Source organism: Xyrauchen texanus, chromosome 12 (genome assembly GCF_025860055.1).
Source record: "Xyrauchen texanus isolate HMW12.3.18 chromosome 12, RBS_HiC_50CHRs, whole genome shotgun sequence".
In the NCBI taxonomy this organism is placed as follows: domain Eukaryota; kingdom Metazoa; phylum Chordata; class Actinopteri; order Cypriniformes; family Catostomidae; genus Xyrauchen; species Xyrauchen texanus.
In genome coordinates, this window is record NC_068287.1 from 5,379,115 (window position 1) to 5,403,874 (window position 24,760).

Here is a 24,760-nt window from a genome sequence, read left to right on the forward strand (position 1 = left end):
AATTGTCCAACCTTGTCTCATAGAATGAACGTTATTCTAACTAAATTTTAGCAAACGTTTAAATGCCACTTACCAGTTTTGCTGCAGTTTGCAGCAGACAACCAACAGTTTATGACTTTATAAACAATTATTTGTCGCATTATTACTCATGGATATCAAAACACTTTTACCATAAGGCACCATTTGAAAAATGATACATTTTAATGCTTGTATTACAAACTAAACTACATTTAAATGCTTATTCCAACATGATTAGCTTGCGCTGTAGCATACCTGAAACAATTTACTCATTAAAACATCCATCCTTAACCTTGTCTGATTACAACATAATTTCACTTAATTTTGGCGCCACCCACAGGACATTTTCCTGGGAAACTGAGAAGGATATAGCTGGATAAAGGATGTAGGGAGCCCCTTACCTAACCCTTTCTTTAAACTTAACCATAAGTGGAAGTGACATCCTCTTTTGAAGTTGGCGCAACCCTCTTTTGGAGTAACCACACCCATTGGAGGTCTCCAGCCTGGAGCTATACCTACTTAGGGAAACTTCAGCCAAATGTATAATGAAGCATATAATTTTGGTTTGCAGAAATGTTGCCATTGTCATGTAAATTTCATGAGATCAGGCTGAAATTATCACAATAAATCTTTGTAAAAAAATCTGTCTGCTCATCTTCTATGATTATTTATGTTCTTTAAACTGAAAAGTAAAGCTTGTGTAAATTTGTATAACTAAATTGACAAGAAGACTTTCATCAACATTGTTGTTTATTACTGAGGTCATTACATTGTTAAAAACTCTTTGAAACAGACACCTTCTGACAGTCCCCTATCAAACATACATGCACACTCAGTTTGTTGAAACAGGACTCCTCACACTGTTGCTCGATGCAGTCATTTGGTTTCCCACCCCATTCCACAGTGGAATATAGACCTCTATTTATAGAGCTGGTGGAGCCCATGGCCCTGAGCTTGGCAGAACACTTATTAAAACTGCTTTCCTTAGTACACTTTAACTCAAAGCCTAGGAAACGCCAGTGTGTGTCAGAGTGGAAACATAACGTTAGAGAGATTGAGAGATGTGGGTTAGATAGTCAGAGTTAAAAGAAGAAAAAAAAAAGTATGACCTGGAGAAACTGGAGATATTGCCATCGTATTTGGTATATTTACTGACAGTTACAGCGTTTGGACCTTGGAAGAGGCATTTCAGCTATAACAGCAAGATCTCGAAAGTGGAATTGGACTCACGTGGAACTTTCCGCTTATTCAAAGAGTAATTACCCGCTGACAAACACCAAGTGCAAGACCTGCAAAGACAAGGTTACTATGTTAACACTTAATCTGTGGTGTACAAGTCATTGATTGGAATTCGGAACTTGTTGTTGTGATGATTTGAATTACAAAAATAATTATATTGGGGACAAACTGTTGCTATGCTGAATGCAATTCAGTTTCTTGCAAAGCTAAAACTACTTACAGCAAGGTTACTGTCCATTCAGAACGTACCCTGTTTTTACTGTAATTTGATCCCACGCACTCTGCAATAATTATAAAGCAGAGCTGGAAAGCAGTAAAGGAGATTTGTCATTAAGGCTGCCTAAATAAAGAGGCAGGCAAAGGGCAAGGTTTGTGGATTCAGGCGCGGAGGTGCAGCGACACCCATTTCATCCAGATACACACAAGAACTGATCATGGACCCACAAGGAGGCCACTTTCTCAACAAGGCAGCGGTGCTGTCTGGACTCGGCACTGCCCGCATGTGCCAGCTACTGTTGGGTTGCACCACCATGGCCCTAGTGGCCCACAGCGCTGGCTTCAGCGCCACCTATGGGACCTTCTGCATGTTCGTCTGGTGCTTCTGCTTTGCCGTAACTTCTGTCATCTTCACCATGGACGTCACAAGGCTTCACGGGTGCTTTCCCATCTCCTGGGACAACTTCACCGTGGCCTACGCCATGTTGGCAACACTCATGTACATCACGGCTTCAGTGGTGTACCCGGTCTACTTCCTCAGGTCAGAGTGCCCGTCGGAGGGCTGCGAGGTGCGTAACTACCGCATTGCTGTCACCATTTGCTCTAGCGTTTGCTGCGTTGCTTATGGGGCCGAGGTGTTCATTACGCGGGCCAAGCCGGGTCATGTGGTGGGCTATATGGCGACTGTTTCAGGCTTGCTCAAGGTGGTCCAAGCCTTCCTGGCCTGCATCATCTTTGGTGCTCTGGCTAATGACAGTGAATACAACCAACACATTCCTACACAATATTGCGTGGTGGTCTACAGCCTGTGCTTCGCCGTAACAGTGGTGGTGGTGGCTCTCACGGTCTCAGGGAGAACATCGGCTTTGCGCTTCCCTTTTGACCGCTTCGTGGTCATTTACACCTTTCTGGCAGTGCTGCTCTATATGAGTGCTGCTGTGGTCTGGCCTATTTTTAGTTTTGATAAGAAGTATGGAACCCCAGGGCGACCAGAAGACTGTCCAAGAGGAAAGTGCCCATGGGACAGCAAGCTGGTGGTCGCCGTGTTCACGTTTGCCAACCTGGTACTGTACTTCACTGACTTGGTGTACTCTCAAAGAATACGATTTGTCTCACATTCAGCAGCATAACACCATTCCATCTTCAGTCTAATGGATGTTTAAATACTGGAATTTTTCAAATACAGCCAACCCAATAAAATGCAGTTGTTCTGCACTAGTATATGAAATATCAAAGTATAGATTTTGTTTTAATTAATTATGTTGATTAGAACTCCAACTGCTGGGCTTGAACATGTCATTTGCTTGTTTTATGAAGTTGTTATAGCACAATTGAATGAAATAAAATCAAATTTTTGTTCATATTAACTGCTACCAAGAAATTACCTCTGCAACAATGAATCTCTGCAATTTAAACTGTAATCTTGGAATGCGTAATTCACTCAAAATACAATTTTCCCAGACTGTGATGACACGTTTCTGCCTTATTTACAGGGTTCTGACACTTTTGATTAATGAACTTACATAACTTTTCCATGATTTTATCAGTCATATCAGTCATGTAATTTTTGGACTAAAGTAAAGTTTGTTTTTTTAAACTTTTTATAATTCAGATTAGCTGATGAATCTTTCAGACCATTTTTTTTAACCCTTTCAACCAAATAACTGCAAAGAACTGACAAAAAAAAAAGGATTCCCTCACAAAATGGAGAACTATATGGATTGCAAGCAAGTTCTACCGAAGTCTTTTTAGCAAGTCAGTACTCTCAGCAGGCTAGGCAGCTGTTTTTCTGTAAACAAGCAGCATACAAGTGCAGCTCCAATCTACTTGGTTGGGGAAACACTGAAATCTCCAAAACAGGTGGCAAGATTAAGATCGAAGACCATATTTCAAATCAGCAGTAAAATCTGACAGCACAGTAATCATCACTTGTGCTTCTTCACCTCAGATTACTCAAAAAAGAAAACGCAATTTTCCCGATTTGTCTAGCTAATGCACATGCACGTTCTCAAGTTGATTGACAGATAATGTCTGTATCTAAAAGTCAATTGCCTATTTTACCTGTAAGGCGGGACATCCTTTTCTACATCTGCTGACCGTTGGCTTCTGTTGGGTGTTCCATTTTCTCCCATTAATTTTAATAGGAGTGACCCGTCTCTGTTAAATAGTCTCTGATTCTACTCTACTAACCAAGAGCAATATTTAAGGAAAACTCAGTGTAACTCAAAGTATATTCACTATTGAAATATCCAGGATTTCCCCATGTCTTTTAAGATATTATTAATGTCCATGACATCTCCAGGCATCGAAAACACTTTTAAAATTCGCTGAATTTCCAAATAGGAACACAAAAATAAAATTTTCTGCGTTCTCCCATTCACCGCTCTACAAGTATACCCTGCTATAGTTTACTTCGGCATTTCAAGCCCGGAAATATGAAAAGGGTCCATCTGTCATCAATTATTTACCCTCATGTCATTCCAAACTTTCTTCATTTTCTTTCTTCTGTGGAACACAAAAGCCTCAGTCACCATTCACTTTTATTGTATGGAAAAAAGTGATAAATTTCACTGTCATTTATCACTTTTTTCCATACAATAAAAGTGATAAATGTGGTGACTGGGACTAACATACTGCCTCCTTTTGTGTCCTACACAAGAAAGAAAGGAAGTCGGGTTGCAACAAGATGAGAGTGAGTCAATATGACAGAATTGAACCAGAAAATGATTTTGAGCAGGATCATCTGAAGTAAACATGATGTGGTCTGAACATAACATTCATTATGAGCTTTGTGTATAGTTCAGTGTAATGCACATTATTTAAATATAGAACATTTATTGTTGTAGGTTTCAAATGTCATATTATCATATACCTTCATCACCATTCTAACATAGCAAGCTTGCTTCTGGTTATTGTAATTAACTGGTCGACCTGTGTGTGCAATGACTTTGTTTGTTGTGATTTGTTTATCCAAGTTCCTCTGACTAGGAGAAGAGAGCGTTCTGTATCAACTTTGGTGTATTGCTAATACCATAAATAGATAATTACCATGCAATTGAAGAATATTACATGGTATGCTGTTCTGTTTTCACATAGCATCTCTATTTAACCAGTCTCACTATATCAGTTTAAAAAACACAAGTCATATAGCGTTTTCTTTTCTATACTTTTTCACAATTAGAGTTGTGTTCTCAACATATGTCAAAATATGCTGGTGTCCAAATAGAAGGCTTTTGTGTCCAGATCACAGTTCTGTTGTAGTTCTCACCACTTAATAATGCACAAAATGCTTCTGAGACACTTCTCTGCATGTTGGTGTGTGTTAATAATCAATTGACTGCATGTGGGAGTGTGTTAATAATCAATTTATATATATATATATATATATATATATATATTTCTTTAAGATAAACTTGATTAAAGTGTGAGTTTGACAAACAAACACACACACACACACACATAAAGAGAGAGAGAGAAAGAGATATCTAACTTATTAATAGCTTAATATACTTTTTTTTTTTTTTTAAATCTATATCTTATAAATATAGATTTATCAGAGGAAATTCTAGTGCAACGTCTGGCTTTATGTTGACACAGCCCCATGTGTCAGCAAAGATGACCAATCAGAGCGCAGTGTGCATAGATGGAGTACAGTGATTGGCTGAGGCAAAGCAGAGGTTTTCCGTGATTGGCTATATCCTGATACACCAGTCCTGGAACTACAGCTGAAGTAAAAGCCTGTGGATAAAGTACGTGAAGTGAACACGATAAACAAACGTAAAACCAGCTGAATATCTTTACCAGCTCTTCCACGTCTCCATTTTTAGGTTTGTTAGATTACTCTTAAATATTTTTGTTCTCTGATTTGGTATCTGCGTATTGCTATTTGATTCCGACCAGGAAATAAAGCACACCGTAAGCAGATTGTAGATGTTACTTCCGCTGATCTAAAACATGTTTATTTTAATTGATTAGTAAGTTGGTGTAAACTCATTGGTGTTGTTGTTGTTGTTATTAGGTCAGAATGAGTGTTGGTTTCATCGGAGCGGGTCAGCTGGCTCATGCGCTGGTCAAGGGCTTCGCAGCAGCAGGTAAAACTAATAACACGCAGCAAACACCAAAAACACGACAGGACAGTTGCGTGCTTATTCCTGTAATAATGCAATAATACAAATCTAAAATTGCAATTTATCAAAAATGTAAATTAAACCAATTCATATTAAACTACAGGGGAGATACTACAGGTGAATCCTTGAAAATAAAAAAATAATAAATAAAGCAAGCGGTGATGACGGACCCAAACACAACTGGTCCATTTCCATCCGGTGGCTTTATCCATCCCTTACGAAATTTAAAGGGATAGTTCACAAACAAATTAAAATTCTCTCACCCTCATGCCCTCCCAGATGTGTATGACTTTCTTTCTTCTGCAGAACACAAACAAAGATTGTTATAAAAAATATCTCAGCTCTGTTGGTACTAATAATGCAAGTGAATGGGTGCCAAAATGAAAGTACATAAAGGCAGTTAAACAGTAATCCATATGAGTCCAGTGGTTAAATCCATATCTTCAGAAGTGATATGATAGGTGTGGGTGAGAAACAGATCAATATTTAAGTAAATTTATTATTTTATTTATTAATGTTAGAAATTCTTCTCCTTGCCCAGTGGGGGGTGTATGCATGGATAATGTGACTCACCCAAAACACAAGAAGAAGAATGTGAAAGTTAAAGTGGAGATTGACTGAGCTGGAAGGAGAATTTATTGTAAAACTTATCTATTTCTCATCCACACCTATCATATAGCTTCTGAAGTTAACCACATTTCCATTGATTTAACCACAGGAGTTGTATGGACTACTTTTGTGCTGCTTTTATATGCCTTTTGGACCTTCAAAGTTCTGGTCATCATTCACTTGCTTTGTATGGACCCACAGAGCTGAAATATTCTTCTAAAAATCTTAATTTTCTTTTTTGGGTGAACTATTCCTTTAACCTTGATTTTACTATAGTATAACTAGAGTTCAACTCTGGAATTTGTAGTAAAACCATAGTAAATACAAAATATACAATTGTTTTACTACAGTAACCATATTTTACCATGATAAGTGTGGTAAAACCATAATACAGAAAAGGCAAAATTTATATAAAAATCTGTTTAAAAAATTGTATTATTTATTTTGGTAGTTAAAGTTGCAAAATATTGTTAATAGTCAAAATTAGTGACCGATATCCAGTGAGCAAGATGAAAGATAACAATTTAATTTAGTAATTAACATAAACATAAAATTGGTAAACTCTTATTTAGCACAATATTTTTTTTCAATTTCATACTAAACTTTAAGCGTTGTAAAAAAGAATAATAAAAAAATGATATTGTATTTTGAATGGTAGATAGCAGTTTCTTCTGATTTCTGTTTAGTCGTCAAATTTTAGTAATGTATTCATACATGAAGAAATTGTAAATATATTAGGAAGAAGGAAACAACAGTACAAACAGAAGTCCAGCAACCACGGAAAGCATGTGTGCATTTGTTATCGCGTTTTCTCACAAAAGACCGAATCAAACCAGTTACACGTACAGTGCATAGTGATTAAGACATTTACTCATAGCACACATGAAGCGCTTTTATTTGAATGTCACTCACACGCTCGTGCAGATCCAGCGTGAGCAGCAATCTCCTGACAGTTTAAATGACCTGGATCACCTGCTTGGATTGTCACGGAGTGACCGTCATGAGTTGTGAATCAGAGGAACTTTTGATTCTGGCTGCTAGAATACATGCTTCAGAGGAAGATATTAGATGAACGCTCAACTGGAAGATTTTCGTGAGGTTTGTGTAATTACATCTGATTAAATGAGACATCCGTGTATTTGCAGCCGGTGCATGATAGAAGTTTTATTGCTATTTGCCTTTTATCATTAGAAAAGGAAGTTAAAATTGAACTGCTGAGGAGAGTCTGATAGAATACGTGCTTTAGAGGTAAATAAATGAGCGCTCCACAGGATGTTGGATCTGCTGAAGTTGTGTGAGTTTGGTTTATTACATTTGTCTATACGAGAAATGCGCATATTTGCAGACGGTATATGATATTTGCCTTTTTAATCATTAGACAAGACTGTTAACAGTTACAGGGAACTGTTGAGTAGAGAGAGGGAGAATGAAACACGTGAGCATTTTAACATTATGAGCTCAAACGCTTCTGTCGCGGCTTTGATATGTGGACCATTTAAATGAGTGTGTTGCACACCGGCACGATAGCATGTAACAAAAAAACAAACTGTGATTGGTCGTTTTTTTAATTCAGAATATTGTCTGATTTATCAGCTTAGGTGATGTATCGGTAGACCAATAGTCAAAATTGTTCAATCCTTCCAAAATCATCATTTATACCTGTAGTACCTCCTTAGTAGACTCTTTCGTAACATATAGAGGCCTGTTCTCATTAAGACTACGATAGAGACTTTAGATTTTACTCTCCCGTCCATCAGGTGTGATCGCCACGCACAGGATAACGGCAAGCTCTCCAGACACAGACCTGCCCACTGTCGTTGGGCTCAGAGTGAGTTTTTGACAAGGTTTTGTTAACAATCAAAGACATGTTAGCCATTATTTAAAAACACTGACACATATTCAAACTGCTTGTCCTGCAGAAAATGGGAGCATACTTCACCACCAGTAACAGAGAGACTGTGAGCAAGAGTGACATTCTCTTCCTAGCGGTCAAGCCACATATTATTCCATTTGTTTTGGATGAGATCGGGCCAGACATCGAAGACCGCCACATCATTGTCTCTTGTGCGGCAGGAGTCACAATCAACTCTATAGAGAAGGTTAGTATGCTGCATAGATGCAGTCATTTCGTCATAGATGAAGCGAAGTAGTCCATTATTTTATGAGCTCATAACTTACTTGATTGCAGAAATTGCTGCAGTACCGGCAGGCCCCTAAAGTAATTCGCTGTATGACAAATACCCCAGTGGTGGTGCGTGAAGGGGCTACAGTGTACGCTACAGGCACACATGCTGAGGTGGAGGATGGGAAGCTCCTAGAGCAGCTAATGGCCAGTGTGGGTTACTGCACGGAGGTGGAAGAAGACCTGATTGATGCCGTCACTGGCCTTAGTGGCAGCGGCCCAGCCTATGTAAGTGTGACAACCCACGTTAGACTTACCTTGTATTATAAGAGAAGTTAAAACAGAATGTGGACCATTCAGAATCACAATGCCTTTAAAATTCCCATTGAAGTGAATTGAGGTATCAAACAGGAAGTAGAAGGGTATTTCAAAGTTGAGGTTGAAGTATTCTTTCATTCTAGGCATTCTTAGCTGTAGATGCTCTTGCTGATGGTGGGGTGAAGATGGGACTGCCCAGAAGACTGGCTGTGCGACTTGGAGCTCAGGCCCTGCTTGTTAGTGCTTGGCAATCTCTGAATCATTTACAGTATGATGTTGATAATCTGATAAACTGTTGTGTGTCTGAGATTTACAGTACAATGATGCTTTTTGTAAGGGGGCAGCAAAAATGCTCCTGGAGTCTGAGCAACATCCCGGCCAGTTAAAAGACAACGTGGCTTCACCCGGAGGCGCCACGATCCACGCTCTGCATGTCATGGAAAGCGGGGGCTTCCGTAGCCTCCTGATAAACGCTGTGGAGGCGTCATGTATTAGAACCAGGTACAAGAAAACGTCATTTTAGACCAGTAACTTTCAACTTGTGGGTTTTGTGTGTTTTGTGTATTTCTTCATGACCTCGTGAAATCGCTTGCTGAGTTCAGTTTTCTTTCGAGTGGTAATGTATTTCACATTGAAACAGGAAGTTGGGGCTATAAATGACATGTAACTGGTCAGTTAATATCAGATCTTCTTGAATCAGATGGAAAGCACTTTTAAGAGCCCCCCAAAATGGGCTAAATTGTTCAAATACTTTTTACTTGCAAAATGACTAATAATTATGATGGTTCTTCATCATACCAGCTAACTTCTGAAGTTAACCAGTCAAACCTTGATCCCATTGGTGGTATTGGAGTGAGTGACATTGTCATTCTAGAGGGCATTTTATCATTCACCAATCAGAGAACCGCAGCCAACAAAGCCCATGAAATTACCCCAGGGCCGACCACCCAATCCAGTGACGCAATGCGAATGACGTAGTCGAGTCTATTCACCCTTAAAGGTGCTGTAAGCAGTTTTAGCCATTCTAGAATTTCGACAAGCTGGTCCACTGGATTAGCACGCACTCTCTTTCCAAAACCCCACACTCCAAAGATACCAAACGAGCTTTGACACTGACACAAGCAGAAACGGCTGTCAACAGTAGCAAAATAGCGCCCTCAACTGACAACTATTATGAGCAACATGGCATAAAAATGAATTATGCCTCAACATTTTGCAACCACAACACTATGAGAACGTGCAAAATGATTAACAGGCAGAAAGCGTCACTGTCTGTCCCTGCTGACACTTTTTTTGTTTGCGGTTTACAGAGTCTAGAGTTGTCACAGAGACAAATGAGATATCTTATGACTCTTATTTCATTAATATCTTTCTGGGAGTAGTAAAAATGTTGCATACCTTCCCATGACAAATAGCTTTCAGCACCTTTAAACTGCTAGTCTGTTTGAACATATCTGAAAATTTTGCAATAAATGTCAAATATATTGTTTTTATACTTGTAATCAACCAATTAAAATCAATAGTTTTATAAATTCCCTTCGTTTTTTTTTTAATTCAATTCCATCATTCGCAATGCTTCATGGGATTGTAGTTCCTGCCCTCATGAAAGGCGGTAAGAACACAGTCTCGTACCTTTTGTCTTTTTTGTTAGAGTTTTCAAAAATATTTTTGCCTCAAATCACAGTTTGTGATGTTATGATTCACCTCTGAGCCGGTTGGTTTAGTTCATGGCTTACAACTCTTTTATGAAAGTTTTTGAGAAGCCTTGGCAAAAATGGAGGGGAAAAATACTTCTGGAACACAGATGGCTGAAAAAGTGGTCAGACACTGTTACGTTTTATAACTTTTATCTAATTTTTGGATTTCAGAAATGTACCTCTGGTTCAGTTGACATGGGATGACCACTGGTTTGTTATATTTTTGACAGGGAGCTTCAGTATTTGGCTGACCAGGAGAAGATTTCTCCAGCTGCCATAAAGAAGACAACTTTGGACAAGGTGCTTCAGCAGCCGGGTTCGAACACGGCAGGGGTCGGTGTCAGGACAGGCCTCAATCTTTTTAACAACCCCTCCAAACACAAGAAAAACTGACTCTGATCATCACCATGGTGTAGAAACGGGACAAAACCACTCAATGCTTGCACAGAAGAGACTAAGGCCAAACAAATGTGTAATCTGTTGCATTATGTTCAGTGTGTTTTGTACATTTTACTTTTGTCCTTTTGCTAGTTAGGACCAAGACCTAAAGCAGTATCACTACTGTTCCACTTTATTTGCACTCTAAACAATACACTGTCTGTTAAGAATCACCCGCTGAATTATGCAAATTCTGTATGTAAGTTGACCTGAATTAAATTAAAGCTTTTATTGTGGGATTTGCCATATTGGATTTCTGTGTGATTATGTAATACTTCTCAATAGTTACATTAAATATACTCTACAAAGCTCTGAGGGATCGCCCATTCGATTATTTCACTCGTTTTGTGTCGCTGTGCTTTTTGATGATTGAGCAGGGTTGTTCTAATCAAAATAAACTTAAATTATTAGGAAGATTACATTAATAAAAATTAATTCTAAATAATACAATTGTCCTTCAGCTGTGTTTTAGTTTTATTTTGCTACAAAAAAATGCAAAACCCAAGTCTTATAGAGGTAGTTCTATCGGTTGCATCTAAATCAAGAAAATAATCTCTAAATAAATAAAACCCCATATTTAGTTACATGAGTAAACCGTTATTGGCATTATATGCAGGGTTAAATGTTACCTTTGTTGTCACCCAACCTGTTTAATTGTGCTTTTACAATGATTTGTGATTTTTGTTTTATCAGACAAATCTCTAGGAGACTCAAACAAGTGAAGGGAAAATTACAACACAACAGGCCCCTGAAATCAATATAAAAAATGAATGAAAACAGTAAGAACATCACATACTCCACCATTCAAAAGTTTGATCCTCAGGCATTTTAGGTGTCCGCTTATTCTAGATCTACAGGTAACATTTTATCACATGCTTTCTCCAGAATTTCTCTAGTGTGTCAGTGGCTTGTGGGACACTTCTGGATTTTCCAATCTAGTGTTTCTAACAACTGCTCAACACCTCAAACTTTGCTTCATCCATCCATAACACTCATTTGTAATCTTTTACCACTCACTCTTCTGTGTTCTTTTGAACACTACCCTTATTTGCCAGTGTCAGATGTGGCTTTTTTCTTCTTTTTTAAATCTGCCTCAAATCCAGCATCCCAGAGTCTTCACTGTTACAGATGAAGCTGGTGTTCGGCATGTACTGGTCATTGAAACTGCCAGCTTAGGAGCGAGTCTGTTTCTCACACAAGAGCCACTGGTGTATTTGTCTTCTTATTGTGTATCTGGGCTGTCCATCTCTCTCTCTCTCTCTCTCTCTCTCTCTCTCTCTCTCTCTCTCTCTCTCTTTCTCTCTCTCTCTCCTCTCTCTCTCAGCCTTAATTTATCAATAGGACAAGATCATTTCTTGAAATCTTATTGGCCATTTTTGGGTGGCTTGGCCAATTTTAAAACTAAAATTTGACTCGCAAGTGTAAAGTGACTTGTAAGAAATGCAAGTCAAAACTTAAGCAACTTGAAAAAGACACTATATTGCCATGTCCAATAAAAATAAAAAATTAAACTGTAATAATAACTAGAAACAACACTAAAGTTTTATCAATTCAATGCATCAGAGGTGAAGAGAAGCATCATCTTTCAAAACCTCTTGGTGTTTTGGTCTATGAACACATCTGAAAAACTAGATCACTTAAGACCCCGATATACTTCTGGAGAAGTTCTTCTTCATTCTTGGATCGGGGTAAAAAGAAGTTCTAAAAGCCAGCTACCTGTTGCTCGTGCTCATGCTCACGCTTGTACACACACTCCATAGGGATGCGTGCGAGCGAGCATTGACCAAAACAATGATGTAATGTACAAAGAGGCTGAACGTGATTCACCGTCATCATGCTGGCAGATGAGGTAACATAATTAAAATTACACAGTTATGATTGTTTTACTTCAAACATTGAGACTGTATATTGTATTTGACTCTCCAGTGCTGGAACAGGGCTAAAACATATTGTGGATATACTGTCGGTCTGACAATTAGAGACTGTAGTTTGAAGTAATCACTTTTCTTTGCATGATACATTGACTGCATTTATACGATAGCATATGTTGGCGTTAGCTAGCTAGCTAGCTTTATCAATAGTTAGCTTAAGTTGTTGTATGATGACAGTAGCTGTTTATAAAGACTGTACATTATAAATATGTTGACACAATTCAGTATTGATGTGATTCCATCACAACTGTTATTTTGATATATTGATACGCTTTTGTTTTATAATAATAGAATGTATTTATTTTCTGTATAATCAAGTTACGTTACACTAATGATTGGAGCTTTTTGCATTATCTTGAACATTGTCTAACATTCATTTCATGTGTTATTGTAGTTTACCTTGCTGAATAATTACACATTAACATTGACATTAACCTGACTTTTAGCATAAAGAGATGATTGTTTAAATTATTTGAAAGTTATGAAGCCAGGTAGATTAGGTGCAATTCGTCAGCGTTAGCATGCAAGATCAAGTTAGCTAAAATGACACAGATCAATCCTTATGACACTATATTTCACATGCTTTGCTGTTCTGTCAGTTTACCTGTCCAATAAGAAGAAAGCAATTCAGGGTCAGTTTTGATCCCCAAAACCGAACGAAGGTTCCTCCAGGAATCAAATGCCCTGCCGATGTTCACTCGACCACAATCACATTTCTGCTTAGCCAGACGGGATTGTATAAATGATTTTTTTTTGTCTTACTCTGAGTTTGTGTAGGAGTCAGTGTGGCAGTGACGTTTCCATCTCTAAGATAACGTTACCTAGTGTTGCAGTTTGTCACTGTTGAATAGTAGAAGAGAAGAGTCAAGGCTCTCGGTAGCGTGCATAAATCTTACATATTTTGGATTTTCCTGGCAAAAGCGACCCGCTCCCTTTGGATTAAAATCAGTGTACATGCTTTAAAGTAACATATATGTAGAACAAAATTTGGCATTTGTTTTACTGTCTTATGTTTACATTCTGGGACTCTTGGCGCTAATGTGACATAAACAGAATTAGCGGTCAGCCTCAAGATCACTCCTACTGATGACATGGACCAATGGCAGTAAAAAGATCCCGCATTAAAAACCAGGAAGTCATTGTATTTGCATAATCAGTGATGAGCATGATTTGAAGGTTGCATTTCCCCTCTAACATTACATTTTTGGGGGGGATTCAGTGTATTTCATTATTCTTCAAAGTATTACAGCCTGTACAGCTGAAAACAACTAGCTTCACAAGTTGTTTTTGGCACCCCTCTGTGGACATTTTACCCCCCAAAAAATTTACCTCACACATGTTCATCAACACTTACCACATGGGCCATATTTTGGTAAATATAGACTGATTTTCCCTAAAGAAAAATCAACCTACTGTTTCTGATTTCACTGTGAGGTCAGTCTGGCTCTACAACACTTCATTTACTGCTGTACTACTAACTCGTTTACATGATTTTGCTGATTTTACTTGATAATTATTTGTTAAATGTAACAGTATGCTTAAGACAGCTAGAATGACAAACAGTACAACTATAATTAACTAAACCTTAAAACCTCCATAAAATCCTGTCTGTATCGCTTATTTAATAATCAATTAACTCTTACTAATGATCAGTTTGGAGTTCCTGCACATCCTTTTCACAGAAAATCACTATGGAAACCAAGTAATGCCAATCACTATAAAAAAAGTGACAATACAGATCAAGTAAAGAACCAAAAAGGTCACATCTATGATTTTTGCGACTCTGGTCCAACACAAGGACGTTTTCTTTTGTTGATTTTGGCGAGAGTGTTCCTGACATGCCACCCGAAGCTCACCGAGGATCTGCTTCAGAAGGTCGTGAAAACACGACTGCTCATCATTTTGATCTACACGCGTGTCCAAAGGGCTCCCCGGGTTTCTTGTGCTGTCTAGATGAGAAAAGCAAAGCTTGAATTGAACTCATTTCTGTAGTTTTTGATTACTTAATTCTCAAAATCTGCTGGGGTTCTGAGAAACCCCTTGACCATTTGAATATCTCAAAAACATACTTAAGGTTGCTTTAATCCATTTGTTTTTTGGAATGGCAAAGAGAGCTCTCCTGTCAGTTATCGCTCAATATCACTGTGACAGTCCTCGGCACTGTAAACCCCAAACTAAAGTGTGAAATTCTTTGTTTAGCCAATCCAAAGATCTTAAGGTGGTTTGTGACTGTATTTTGTATGTTTACAGAGCAGCCCGAAATTGCGAACAATTGCGAAACATTATTTAAGCAGTTGTCATGCAACAGCGGCATGTTTCCATTGCTTCTGACCATTTTAATGAGAGAAGCTCATTCACACATCCAAGTTAGCTTGCATGTTCTTGCCAGAACTGATACGTGTATGATAAAACATCAAGGTTTGGACCCCATTGACTTACACTGAATGGACAAAAATGCCATTCATTCATTCTTCAAAATGTCTTCTGTTTTGTTTTCCACAGAGGAAAGTCATTCGAGTTTGAGATGGCTTGAGGGTGAGTAAATGATGAGAGAATTATAATTTTGGGGGGAACGATTCATTGAGACCAGACAGGAGTGTTAAGATTCACTCTTCCACTAGATGGTTAGATTTTTACTAAAACAATGTCTGTATTGCAATCCATAAAGTTGCATTTATTTTCTTGACAAAGCTACATTACCAATCAAGCAAGATGTTGAAATGTTCTTTGTCAAAAATACATATCATAATCAGTTGAAGACACTTACCATTTTGGTCAGTAATAGCATCTGTGGTTTTCAGTGGTGCTGTTGATCTGGTCTCAGCTCCTCTATCCATCAGAAAATTCACAAATATGGTCTCCAGAATGCTTATGCCAATGAAAGTGAAAACCACAATGCAATAAAGCCCTGTGAAAACATCAAACCATCTCTGAAATCAACATTTATTGTGAAGGATATACAGTATAATGTCTGTTTTGGGTGAGAAACAGACCATAATGTAAATCGTTTTTCACGATTAATCTGTGCATGCATATAATGCAAGGAAGTGTAATCGAGCTTCAAATCATGACCGTTAAGGAGTCTTCAGATGTTAAGATTGTCCCGTTTCTCACCTAAAACCGATTGGATGGTCGTATGGATTACCTTTACGCTGCCTTTATGTGGTTTTGGTGCTTCAAAGTATTTGACCCCATTGACTTGCATTATATGGACTTACAGAGCTGAAATATCCTTCTAAAATTCCTTGTGTTCAGCAGAAGAAGGTAAGTCATACACATCTGGGATGGCATGAGTGTGAGTAAATGATGAGAGGATTTTCGTTTTTGGGTGAACTGTCCCTTTAATGTGGTAGATGATGTGGTATTGGACTAACTTCTGAAATGTATTGTATTTTGGGGTCAAACACCAAAAGCCGATGATCACCCGAGGTTACTGTAACACAGTTCAATGGAAAGGAGGAGGCGAGAACCGGCTTGGCAATATAAACAATATTTTAATTATTAAACTTAAACAAAAGACAAACACACACACCACATGACGGACATGTCCGTAAACGATCTCTCTCGTCGCACCACCGTCCGCAATTGGCCTTTATCCCTCTCTGAGGCTTAATTAACCTGATAAGGGACCGGTGTGTATAATCACAACCCGGTCCCGCCCTCCGCCCTGTCACAATTACCCAGGTACAAAAGGTAGCACTAGCATCCATTAAATATGTCAGCACAACCCTCATGGGAATGACCTTCTTGTCCTCCTTGGACATGCTTCTGCACTGTCGCCCTTTATACTATGATTGGCAGACATCCCAAGTCTCCCGGAAGTTCCGGGAGTCTCCCGCGTATTGATAGCGGCTCCCTGATGCCCGCAAATTAGTTAAAATCTCCCGGAATCAAGAGCGAGCGAGCAAGAGCGGTTAGACTGTGCTCCAAACCGTGTAGCGCGCACGGCAGAGAGGGAGAGAGAGAGAGACCTTGCGTGTGTGTGTGCATCAAGAAGTAAAGACAGAGAGCATCCTGATTGGCCTGTTTCGGTAAGTCAACCAATCAATTGTCAGTGTGGGCGGGCTTTTATCTCTTCTCCCGAACATAATTAATCAGGACAGTGTATCTAGACACAGGAGCGCTGGATACCTCCCTGAAATGACTTTTTGCAGGTTGGGATGCCTGGATTGGGGAGTAGATTTAATTAAGCGGTCCCTTTTTAATTACAATCTAGAATGTTTTCAAAGAAAACAAGATCTTAATCACCCTTGCTGAATGCCTTTATCCACTACAAAACATTTCTGTCTGTTACTTGCATACAGGGGAATCAATGAAGCACCCTTTTCACACTCTAGTCTCAAAATTTAGGTGTGGGTTCAGATTAGAGGTAGACCGATATATCGGTTTTACTGATGAATCTAACAGACAGTTGCTCTTTTGAAACTATCGGTTACCGGCAAAATGTAGGTCGATAATTGCAGATAGTTTTTTAATCATTTTTCCATTTCAAAATAAGAGTCCCCAGTGTGTTTCAGGCTTGTTCATACTTAAAAGACCTGCGTTATGCATTAAATCTTCAGTTATTATTGAGATTTTGGTTGAACAAAAAGCTGATTTGATTTATTTTGGACTTAAAGCCGAATTGTTGTTTTTAATTTGGCATTCTGTAAATGGATTTTAAAAATTATCAGCCGATAAATTGGTTTTGGCCTCTTTCACCACTTTATTTATTGTATTGGCGAAACCCACTATAGGTCAGATCCCACTTCTGACACCAAAATATGAAGAGGAATATTCAATGACTCTGATTTTCGAATGGGAAATGTTGGCTCAGAAACAATAGGACATTAGTGCAATAATGTTTATGTACGGTACTTTTGTGTTTCCAAAAAGTTTCGATTTTTAGAGTACATCTACTTTCTGATGTGTCATGATTTTAGTTGAACCACTTAATTTTTTTCTAATTACTTCACAAGAAATTAAGATCCCTAAAAATATTTGTTTCTGCTATGGTTTTTACATAATGTACCTCGGAGTTGGTGTCTTACCGATCAGTGGGATATCTTTAGCAGTAGAGGGCAGCATGTCATTGAGAATGAGCAGCAACACAGAAATAGCCAGGAGTAAAGTCACTTTAAAGCTCAACTTCTCTCCTCCCTCCACATTTATGAAAAAGGAGGCCACATCCAGCACAAGGAAATAAAACACTGGCAACATGAAGTTGATGACATACAGTAGAGGTCTCCTCTTTATGGTGACCTGCCATGTAGAAACAGAAACTGTCAAATAACACTCAGTAACACTAAACAGGCAAACAATTATTCATTAAATTCCAACCATGACATTTTTTTTGCACAGACTATGATAAATAATTTACTTCATCATGTTAAAGGCATACATTATCTTAAAAGTTAATTTTGTTGACCTTTAAGAGAACACAACCATAAAGATGATCTGAAAGCTAGCAGACATGGACTAAACGCAACTATAGTCTCATATATTGAAATATCTTTATCTAGAGTCTCAGTCTGAATTTGATGAATATGAATAAGGTTGTGCCCTCTACTCTGTACCTGATATTTCAGCTGATCTCGTTTATCCCACAGAACAGTGTTAATGGATTTAGACATATTTATACTGACGAGCTCCCACTCTCCCTGGGTCTGAAAGGCATTCTGGGAGTTGAAGGTAAGTGATGATGCATTGGAATAAGGTTCAATTATCAGCTCATGAACTGTAGGGAAAATATAAACAAGAGACCAACACATTAAAATGATACTCATGTCAAATAATACAGAAGGTTAAAAGGATAGTTCACTCAAAAATGAAAATTCTCTCATCATTTACTCTCCCTCATGCATCCCAGATGTGAATGACGTACTTTCATCTGCAGAACACAAATGAAGATTTTCAGAAGTATATTTCAGCTCTGTAGGTCCTCACAATGCAAATTAATCCTGAATCGAACTTACAGAAATGTTCAGTACAAGTTAAGATATATCAACAGCATTTGTGGCATAATGCTGATTACGACAAAAATGAATTTCGACTCATTCCTCCTTTAAAAAAAAAAAAAAAAAAAGACAAAAAAAAAATCGAGGTTACAGTGAGATATTTACAATGGAAGTGAATGGGGAAAATAATAGTGAACATGGCCAATTTTTGGAGGGTTTAAAGGCAGAAATGTGAAGCTTAGAATTTTATAAAAGCAGAGCTTCTTTTAAAGCGCATGTATTATTTGAGCTGTAAAGTTGTTTACATGTAATTTTTACAGTAATTTTAGGGTTTGTTGACATTACATCGTCATGGTAACGAAGTTGTAAAATTGGCTATAACTTTACACAAAAAAGGTTTATAAGTGATTTTATCACAGTAAAATCATGTTTACACACATACTGTTGTGGCTATACTTTTGAAAAAGTGAGAATTTGAATGTTAAAAAAATGGTCCCATTCACTTCCATTGTAAATACATCACTGTAACCTTGATTTCTGCTTTTTTTTTTTTTTTAAAGCAGAAATTAATCTAAGTTAATTTTTGTGCTGATCAAAATTATGCTCAAATGCTTTCGATTGAGCTTAACTTGTATTGAACTCTTAACATTCGTTAAAGATCCAAAAAAAGCACATAAAGACAGCATAAAAGTAATCCATAAGACTCCACTGGTTAAATCTTTATCTTCATAAGTGATTTGATAGGTGTGGTTGAGAAACAGATACATTTTAAAGTCTGTTTTTATGTGCTTTTTGAACCTTCAATGTTTTGGAACCTTTTGACTTGTATTTTATGGACTTACAGAGCTGAGATATTCTTCTAAAAATCTTCATTTGTGGTCAGCAGAAGAAAGATAGTGATGCACATCTGGGATGACATGAGGGTGAGTAAATGATGAGAGGATTTTCAATTTTGGGTGAACTATCCCCTTTATAAATTCAAATTAAGCTATATTTGTGGTTGTTTGCTAACATGTGTGTTCATTCTTGCAGGGCTCAACATTAAGAATGGGCCGATGACTCGACCAGTGAATTTTGGGCCACTTACCCAACGCTATGTTGTTGCAACAAGATGTCCAATGCATTTATTTATTTTTGCTTTGCACACCTACACATTTTTTATTTTATTTAAAGTATTGAACATTGCCTTTTGCAAATTCTGTTGATTTAAATGTCACCAATGTAATGTTACCTAGCTTGCCAAAATTGTGAAATTAGTGAGAATAACTTGCGGTAGTGTTGTCAGCATTTATTTCTTAAATGTTTCTCAATAAATGCCCAGCAAAACTGAGTGTACTTATGAATTTATAGCTGGCATATATCTATATCTAACACAGCAGGCGTTGAACGTCCTTTTCAGGATGCGTCTTTTTAAAGATGCCCTTCTGCCTCTGTGTAGTTCCTGGATGCCATCGATATCTCCCCACTCCTGGCTGTCATAGACGCTGCCTCATGTGTCTGGGCCGTGATCACCCTGAGGCAGCGTTTGTGGATGGTTCTTGTTCTCACTGTGAGAACTTAACCATGGCAACATTGCGGTCACAGCTTTCCATCCTAAAAAGGAACGGCACTCCAGCCGCCCCCATGTCGCTCCTTCTTACCCACGGGATTGAGGATGATGGAGGCGATTTGGGGATTGCAGCGGGCTCGGTTTCGCCGGGTAAATCCCCACGAACCACCCGCCCCATGGTATGCTCCTTGACTTCCTTCCGGGCTAGAGGTGAGAGCAGCTCATCTCACGGCCAGTCTGACTACTCCCTCGGACCCGCAGAGCTGGATGATCAATTTGCCGCTGCATCCCGGTGTCTGACGCGGAGGACTCGACTGCCACCTTCAGGTCGGCCCACCCAGTCTGAGGCTGACGGTCAGATGGCTGACATGCTTGCCCAGGCCACCGTGAGGGTGGGGTTGGACTGGAACCCTCCGTCCTCCCCGCAGCCCTCACGGCTAGACGATTGGTTCCGGTTGGTTGGGAGCTGCTCACAGTCCCTTCCTTTCAGTCCGCTGGGGTTGATGCATATGAGGCCGCTTCAGCACTGGCTTCAGACTCGAGTCATGAGATGGGCATGGCACGCGACACATACCGTGTGTCCATCACCCCCTCCTGCCACCAGATTTTCAACCTCTGGACAGACCTCTGTTTTTTAGTGAACAGGAGTCCCCCTACAGCAGGTGTCTGGACACGTTCTGGTCAATACAGATGCCACCAAATGGGGTTGGCATCTGCAGAGCGGCGGGCTGGGCAACACCCAATACCTTTTACGAGATTCTACAATCTCAGTGTTGAGTCGGTTTCGTTCCGTATTCTCTCAGGTCCGAGCACGCAGATCTCGGGAATAAGGAACGACTGACCCGGTGTTCCGCTTCCACATAGCGCCCTTCTCCTCCACTGAGGCGATCACGTGCACTCTTTCTCCCAGGAGAGTCCACTAAACTCATGCTCCCTGGATGTCTTTCCTCCCTAGCACTCTGGTCTGCGAATTCAGTGGAGGAATTTCCGACCAGACCCACTACGCGTACTAAATACTCTGTACTGGAATAGGTGCTCCACAGGGTTGGCCTTCACTGATTAATCCCCCTGTGTGTATTTTCTGCGGTATGGTCCCCCTGCCGGTGGACTCGCGTCTCCCTTGGGCAGGTTGGCCTCACTAGGTAGGATCTACCACCACGCCACTTCCACATGTGGCCTGAAAACCCATGTGACGTATTCGCCACATTTGACTTCCCCCAGCCTGGTCAGGATGTGGTCTCCGCGGGGTATTTTCCCCCTGAAAGAATAGGAGTTGAAAAGAATGCCTTCCCCGATGCGTGTTATAGTGTTAAAAGGCCCCAGCCTCTTTAATTTTATGTGAGAAACATAGAGAGAGAAAAGGCGCGGCCTGCTCCCATGCTTGGCACGTCGCTTGTTCACCTCCTTAGGGTATGCCAGGAACCTAAAATGTTTATGAATGTTTATTGGCCTTTGGGGAAGGGTACGTGCAGTCTGATGCAGCCTGCTGCTTTGGCACGCAACTGCCTGCCCGCACCTGCATCAGCAGATCACATGCACGGTTCAGCACATGGCATGATTGAATAGGGATCCCTAGTGTCTCTTCATTTGAGTGAGTGACAGACGGGGAACTTCTAGGTAACTTTTGTAACCTCTGTTCCCTGATGGAGAGAATGAGACATTGTGTCCCCCCCGGCCATGATGCTGTACCGAGCCACTGTAACGGCCGAACCTCATTAACGGCTCCTCAGTGCAAAACCTGAATGGACAGACACACGATTCCCTCCTTTTACATCCGTATGTCCGGCGGAAGGACATGCAAATTCTGTCTATTTCTCATTGGCCATTTTTCAAGGTCAGAGATAACCGAGGCCTTCAAGAAAGACCCCTAGTGTCGCTTCATTCGATACAATGTCTCGTTCCCTCCATCAGGGAACGGAGGTTACAATCGTAACCTAGACGTTATTTTGTCACTGTGAATTTGGCAACAGTAGGTTTAAAGATATTAAGATAATCTATTTTTACTTAAATTTGAACTACTGCTCCAGTGGGCAAAGCTGGAACAACTAGCCTTGGTCTCCTTATGGTTGAGCCCTGTTCCAGTGAGTTTTGAAATTGACATACTGAAATGAACGGACGATTGAAGCGTCAGTGTGCAGCTTTGGATGTCGAAGGGAAACCTGTGCAGGTCCATCTTACAGGCAGTGGTCACAGATAAAGTGGCAGATGAGACTATTATGCCTAAATCAAGCATCTGCACATATGGAGACTCCTTTATTGCAAATTCTGTCTTGATGCTAAACAGACAAAACTCAATAATGTTAATATTGGACACAACAAGGATTTAAAGTCAATAAATCGTAAAACCTCTAGACTACATAGGTTTAATTTTACTACTACTACTACTACTAATAATAATAATAATTAAAAAAAAAAATCAACCTATCAATGATCCCAATGTCTGGAGTCCAAAACATATCTTTTGGAAGTGAAAAAGAAGTGATTCCACAGAAGTCTTTTGAGTTCCACCTTGCAAACTCATTAAAGCATCCCTGAAAATGTACATATAGGAAGATGAAAGTGATTAGCCAATAAATGTGATATGCTTGACATTTTCTAAATAGACCTAGTTTTGTAAATTGAATAAAACTCTGTGAGAGATTGTTTGAAAACTTACAATTATAAGAGTGACTTGTGTTGAGAAGCTCTGGGCTTTTTCATTCTGTAGATATGTAAAAAAGAAGGATGAGTAAAACAATAACTGCCTGCCATCCCATAATGATCCATTTGAGAATGTACAGTACATAATGCTGGTCTCATACCACTTCTGTGATGGAGGACACGTACAGGTCTGCCAGAACTTTGGTAGGGGTTCTAAAGTCACTGACAGGCCGCAGGGACGTGTTATAGTCATTCGTGTCCAAGCCGAGATAGTCTAAAATCATCTGATAAGTGCAGTTGTCTGCAGCAGATATCCACCCTGTACAATTGAAAATGAATACAGTAATCAAAGAGAATTTCTTTTTTCTCTACTAAAACGTTTATCTGTCTGCATAAATCTTGGCTAATATTCCCTCTAACTGCACATGTACATGGCCGCACAGTTTTGAGTTGCTTCTACGCAGACAGAAAACAAAATCTGTGGGGAAGGCAGATATGTGGAAGTGGTTTCTTGAATTAATGCTTACAGAACAGAGAATTGACTGCGTATCAACTGGAGTCAATCCACATTGTTTTTTCTGAATGGAAGAGAGTGACAAAGTCTGGTTCCGGAAGGAAAAATACTATTAATTTGTACCATGATCAATGAAAACATGTCAATGCTTCCCCCCCCCCCAATTGTCCAGTTTATACTTTATAAACTGGACAATTGCTTAGATTTTAAATGGTAACCAGTAGTGATGTGCCCGAAGTTTGGTGATTCCAATGTATTTATTTATAGCCTAAACTTGAGCGCGATGTTAAATTCCTGACCTGAATAGATGATTTCACATCGGAACTTATCTATCCATAACTTAAAGTGGACCACATCTATATCCACATCAGCGATTAAGTAATTATTTGGTTAAAACTTCATTCCGAAAATATTTTAAATGCTCCATAAAGGTTTAAGTGCTCCATAGAGTATTCATCTATTCTGAATATTTCTGCTTATGTAAAACAAATAAACTGAAACATGCTCCGTCTTTTTTCTTCTTCTTCTTAAAACTGTGCTAAATTTGAGAATGTTAAGTGTTCTTGAGCTCTAGAAAGATGCTATATAAATTTAACATCATTATATTTTTATTATTATTATTATTGTCCTATCGTAAACATTCCTGATAGTCTTACGGGACTTTCACCTTTTTGAAGACTATATCAATTTATTTTAATTGCTTTTATTGTTTGAATTTGTATTTAATATTCACTGCAAAATATGTGCTTGACATTTCACATTTTGCTTGACACCTCCTGCCTCCAGAGTAATATTATACATGCATAGACATAAACGAAAATACTGTTTCAGCAGATATTAATATCAGAAATACAAGGAGAATCCACATTTAATGTAGCCTACAAATTCAGCTTCATATTATAAGAAAGAAATTATAATATTTTAATTAAACAATATTTGTAGCCTACAATAATAATAATCATTATTATTATTATTATTATTATTAAGCTATTATTATGAAAATGTATTTACAAGACATGTTTTATTTATAGAAACCATAAATGTAAGAGTAACATTTCAAATAGGCATTTCATTTATTTTTGACGCATTTTCGGGTTAAGCCTGGCCACATCCGGTACTTACCGAATACAGAGACAGATAATTTTGTGATATGAACAGATAGAGATAATGGCTTCACTGCACATCCCTTGTAGCCAGTTATGATTAGTTGCTATAATCTGACCAACAGTTGAAGCAATTAGTAAGAATAGAAGACAGGGTAAATTGATTTTTTTTTAGTGCATTCTGATCATGAGTTTAAAAGTAAATCTTTGAAACGTAAGAATATATTTTAAATAGTTGCATAAGTGAAGTAAGACAGACTGATGGGTTGGGTTACCTGGCTATTTCTCTCATTTGTAAGTGTT

The 24,760-nt window shown here is 38.8% G+C and overlaps 3 protein-coding genes across 4 annotated transcripts; 2 read left to right on the top strand and 1 right to left on the bottom strand.

Moving 5' to 3' along the window:
* Positions 1-982: 982 nt before the first annotated feature.
* Positions 983-2,925, top strand: LOC127653290 (myeloid-associated differentiation marker-like protein 2). Its single transcript, XM_052139934.1, has one exon. It carries the CDS (start codon positions 1,692-1,694, stop codon positions 2,601-2,603), a length of 912 nt encoding a protein of 303 aa, XP_051995894.1. The 5' UTR covers positions 983-1,691; the 3' UTR covers positions 2,604-2,925.
* Positions 2,926-5,137: 2,212 nt separating this feature from the next.
* pycr1a (pyrroline-5-carboxylate reductase 1a) lies at positions 5,138-11,092 on the top strand. Of its 2 annotated transcripts, none has more exons than XM_052139272.1 (8): positions 5,138-5,300; positions 5,492-5,564; positions 7,967-8,037; positions 8,129-8,308; positions 8,398-8,619; positions 8,793-8,885; positions 8,987-9,150; positions 10,577-11,092. In XM_052139272.1, exons 2-8 carry the CDS (start codon positions 5,498-5,500, stop codon positions 10,737-10,739), a joined length of 960 nt encoding a protein of 319 aa, XP_051995232.1. In that variant the 5' UTR covers positions 5,138-5,300; positions 5,492-5,497; the 3' UTR covers positions 10,740-11,092. The 2 variants fall into 2 exon arrangements, with proteins under 2 accessions (XP_051995232.1, XP_051995233.1); XM_052139273.1 differs by having other exon boundaries at positions 5,171-5,222.
* A 2,198-nt stretch (positions 11,093-13,290) lies between these two features.
* LOC127652975 (5-hydroxytryptamine receptor 3A-like) lies at positions 13,291-23,273 on the bottom strand. Its single transcript, XM_052139427.1, has 9 exons — positions 23,261-23,273; positions 23,002-23,159; positions 22,622-22,731; positions 22,304-22,476; positions 18,271-18,431; positions 17,746-17,956; positions 15,483-15,623; positions 14,572-14,664; positions 13,291-13,319 (listed from the first exon to the last, which is right to left on the bottom strand). The coding sequence occupies exons 1-9, from the start codon at positions 23,271-23,273 to the stop codon at positions 13,291-13,293; spliced, it is 1,089 nt and encodes a 362-aa protein (XP_051995387.1).
* Positions 23,274-24,760: the final 1,487 nt, after the last annotated feature.

Coding starts and splice junctions, on each gene's coding strand:
- LOC127653290 (XM_052139934.1), top strand. CDS start 1,692: ATGGACCCACAAGGAGGCCACTTTCTCAACAAGGCAGCGGTGCTGTCT.
- pycr1a (XM_052139272.1), top strand. CDS start 5,498: ATGAGTGTTGGTTTCATCGGAGCGGGTCAGCTGGCTCATGCGCTGGTC. Junction 5,565..7,966: donor CAAGGGCTTCGCAGCAGCAG/GTAAAACTAATA, acceptor CCCGTCCATCAG/GTGTGATCGCCACGCACAGG. Junction 8,309..8,397: donor CAATCAACTCTATAGAGAAG/GTTAGTATGCTG, acceptor ACTTGATTGCAG/AAATTGCTGCAGTACCGGCA.
- LOC127652975 (XM_052139427.1), bottom strand. Junction 17,957..18,270: donor GAGATCAGCTGAAATATCAG/GTACAGAGTAGA, acceptor TCTACATGGCAG/GTCACCATAAAGAGGAGACC. Junction 15,624..17,745: donor TAAAGATATCCCACTGATCG/GTAAGACACCAA, acceptor ATGTTTTCACAG/GGCTTTATTGCATTGTGGTT.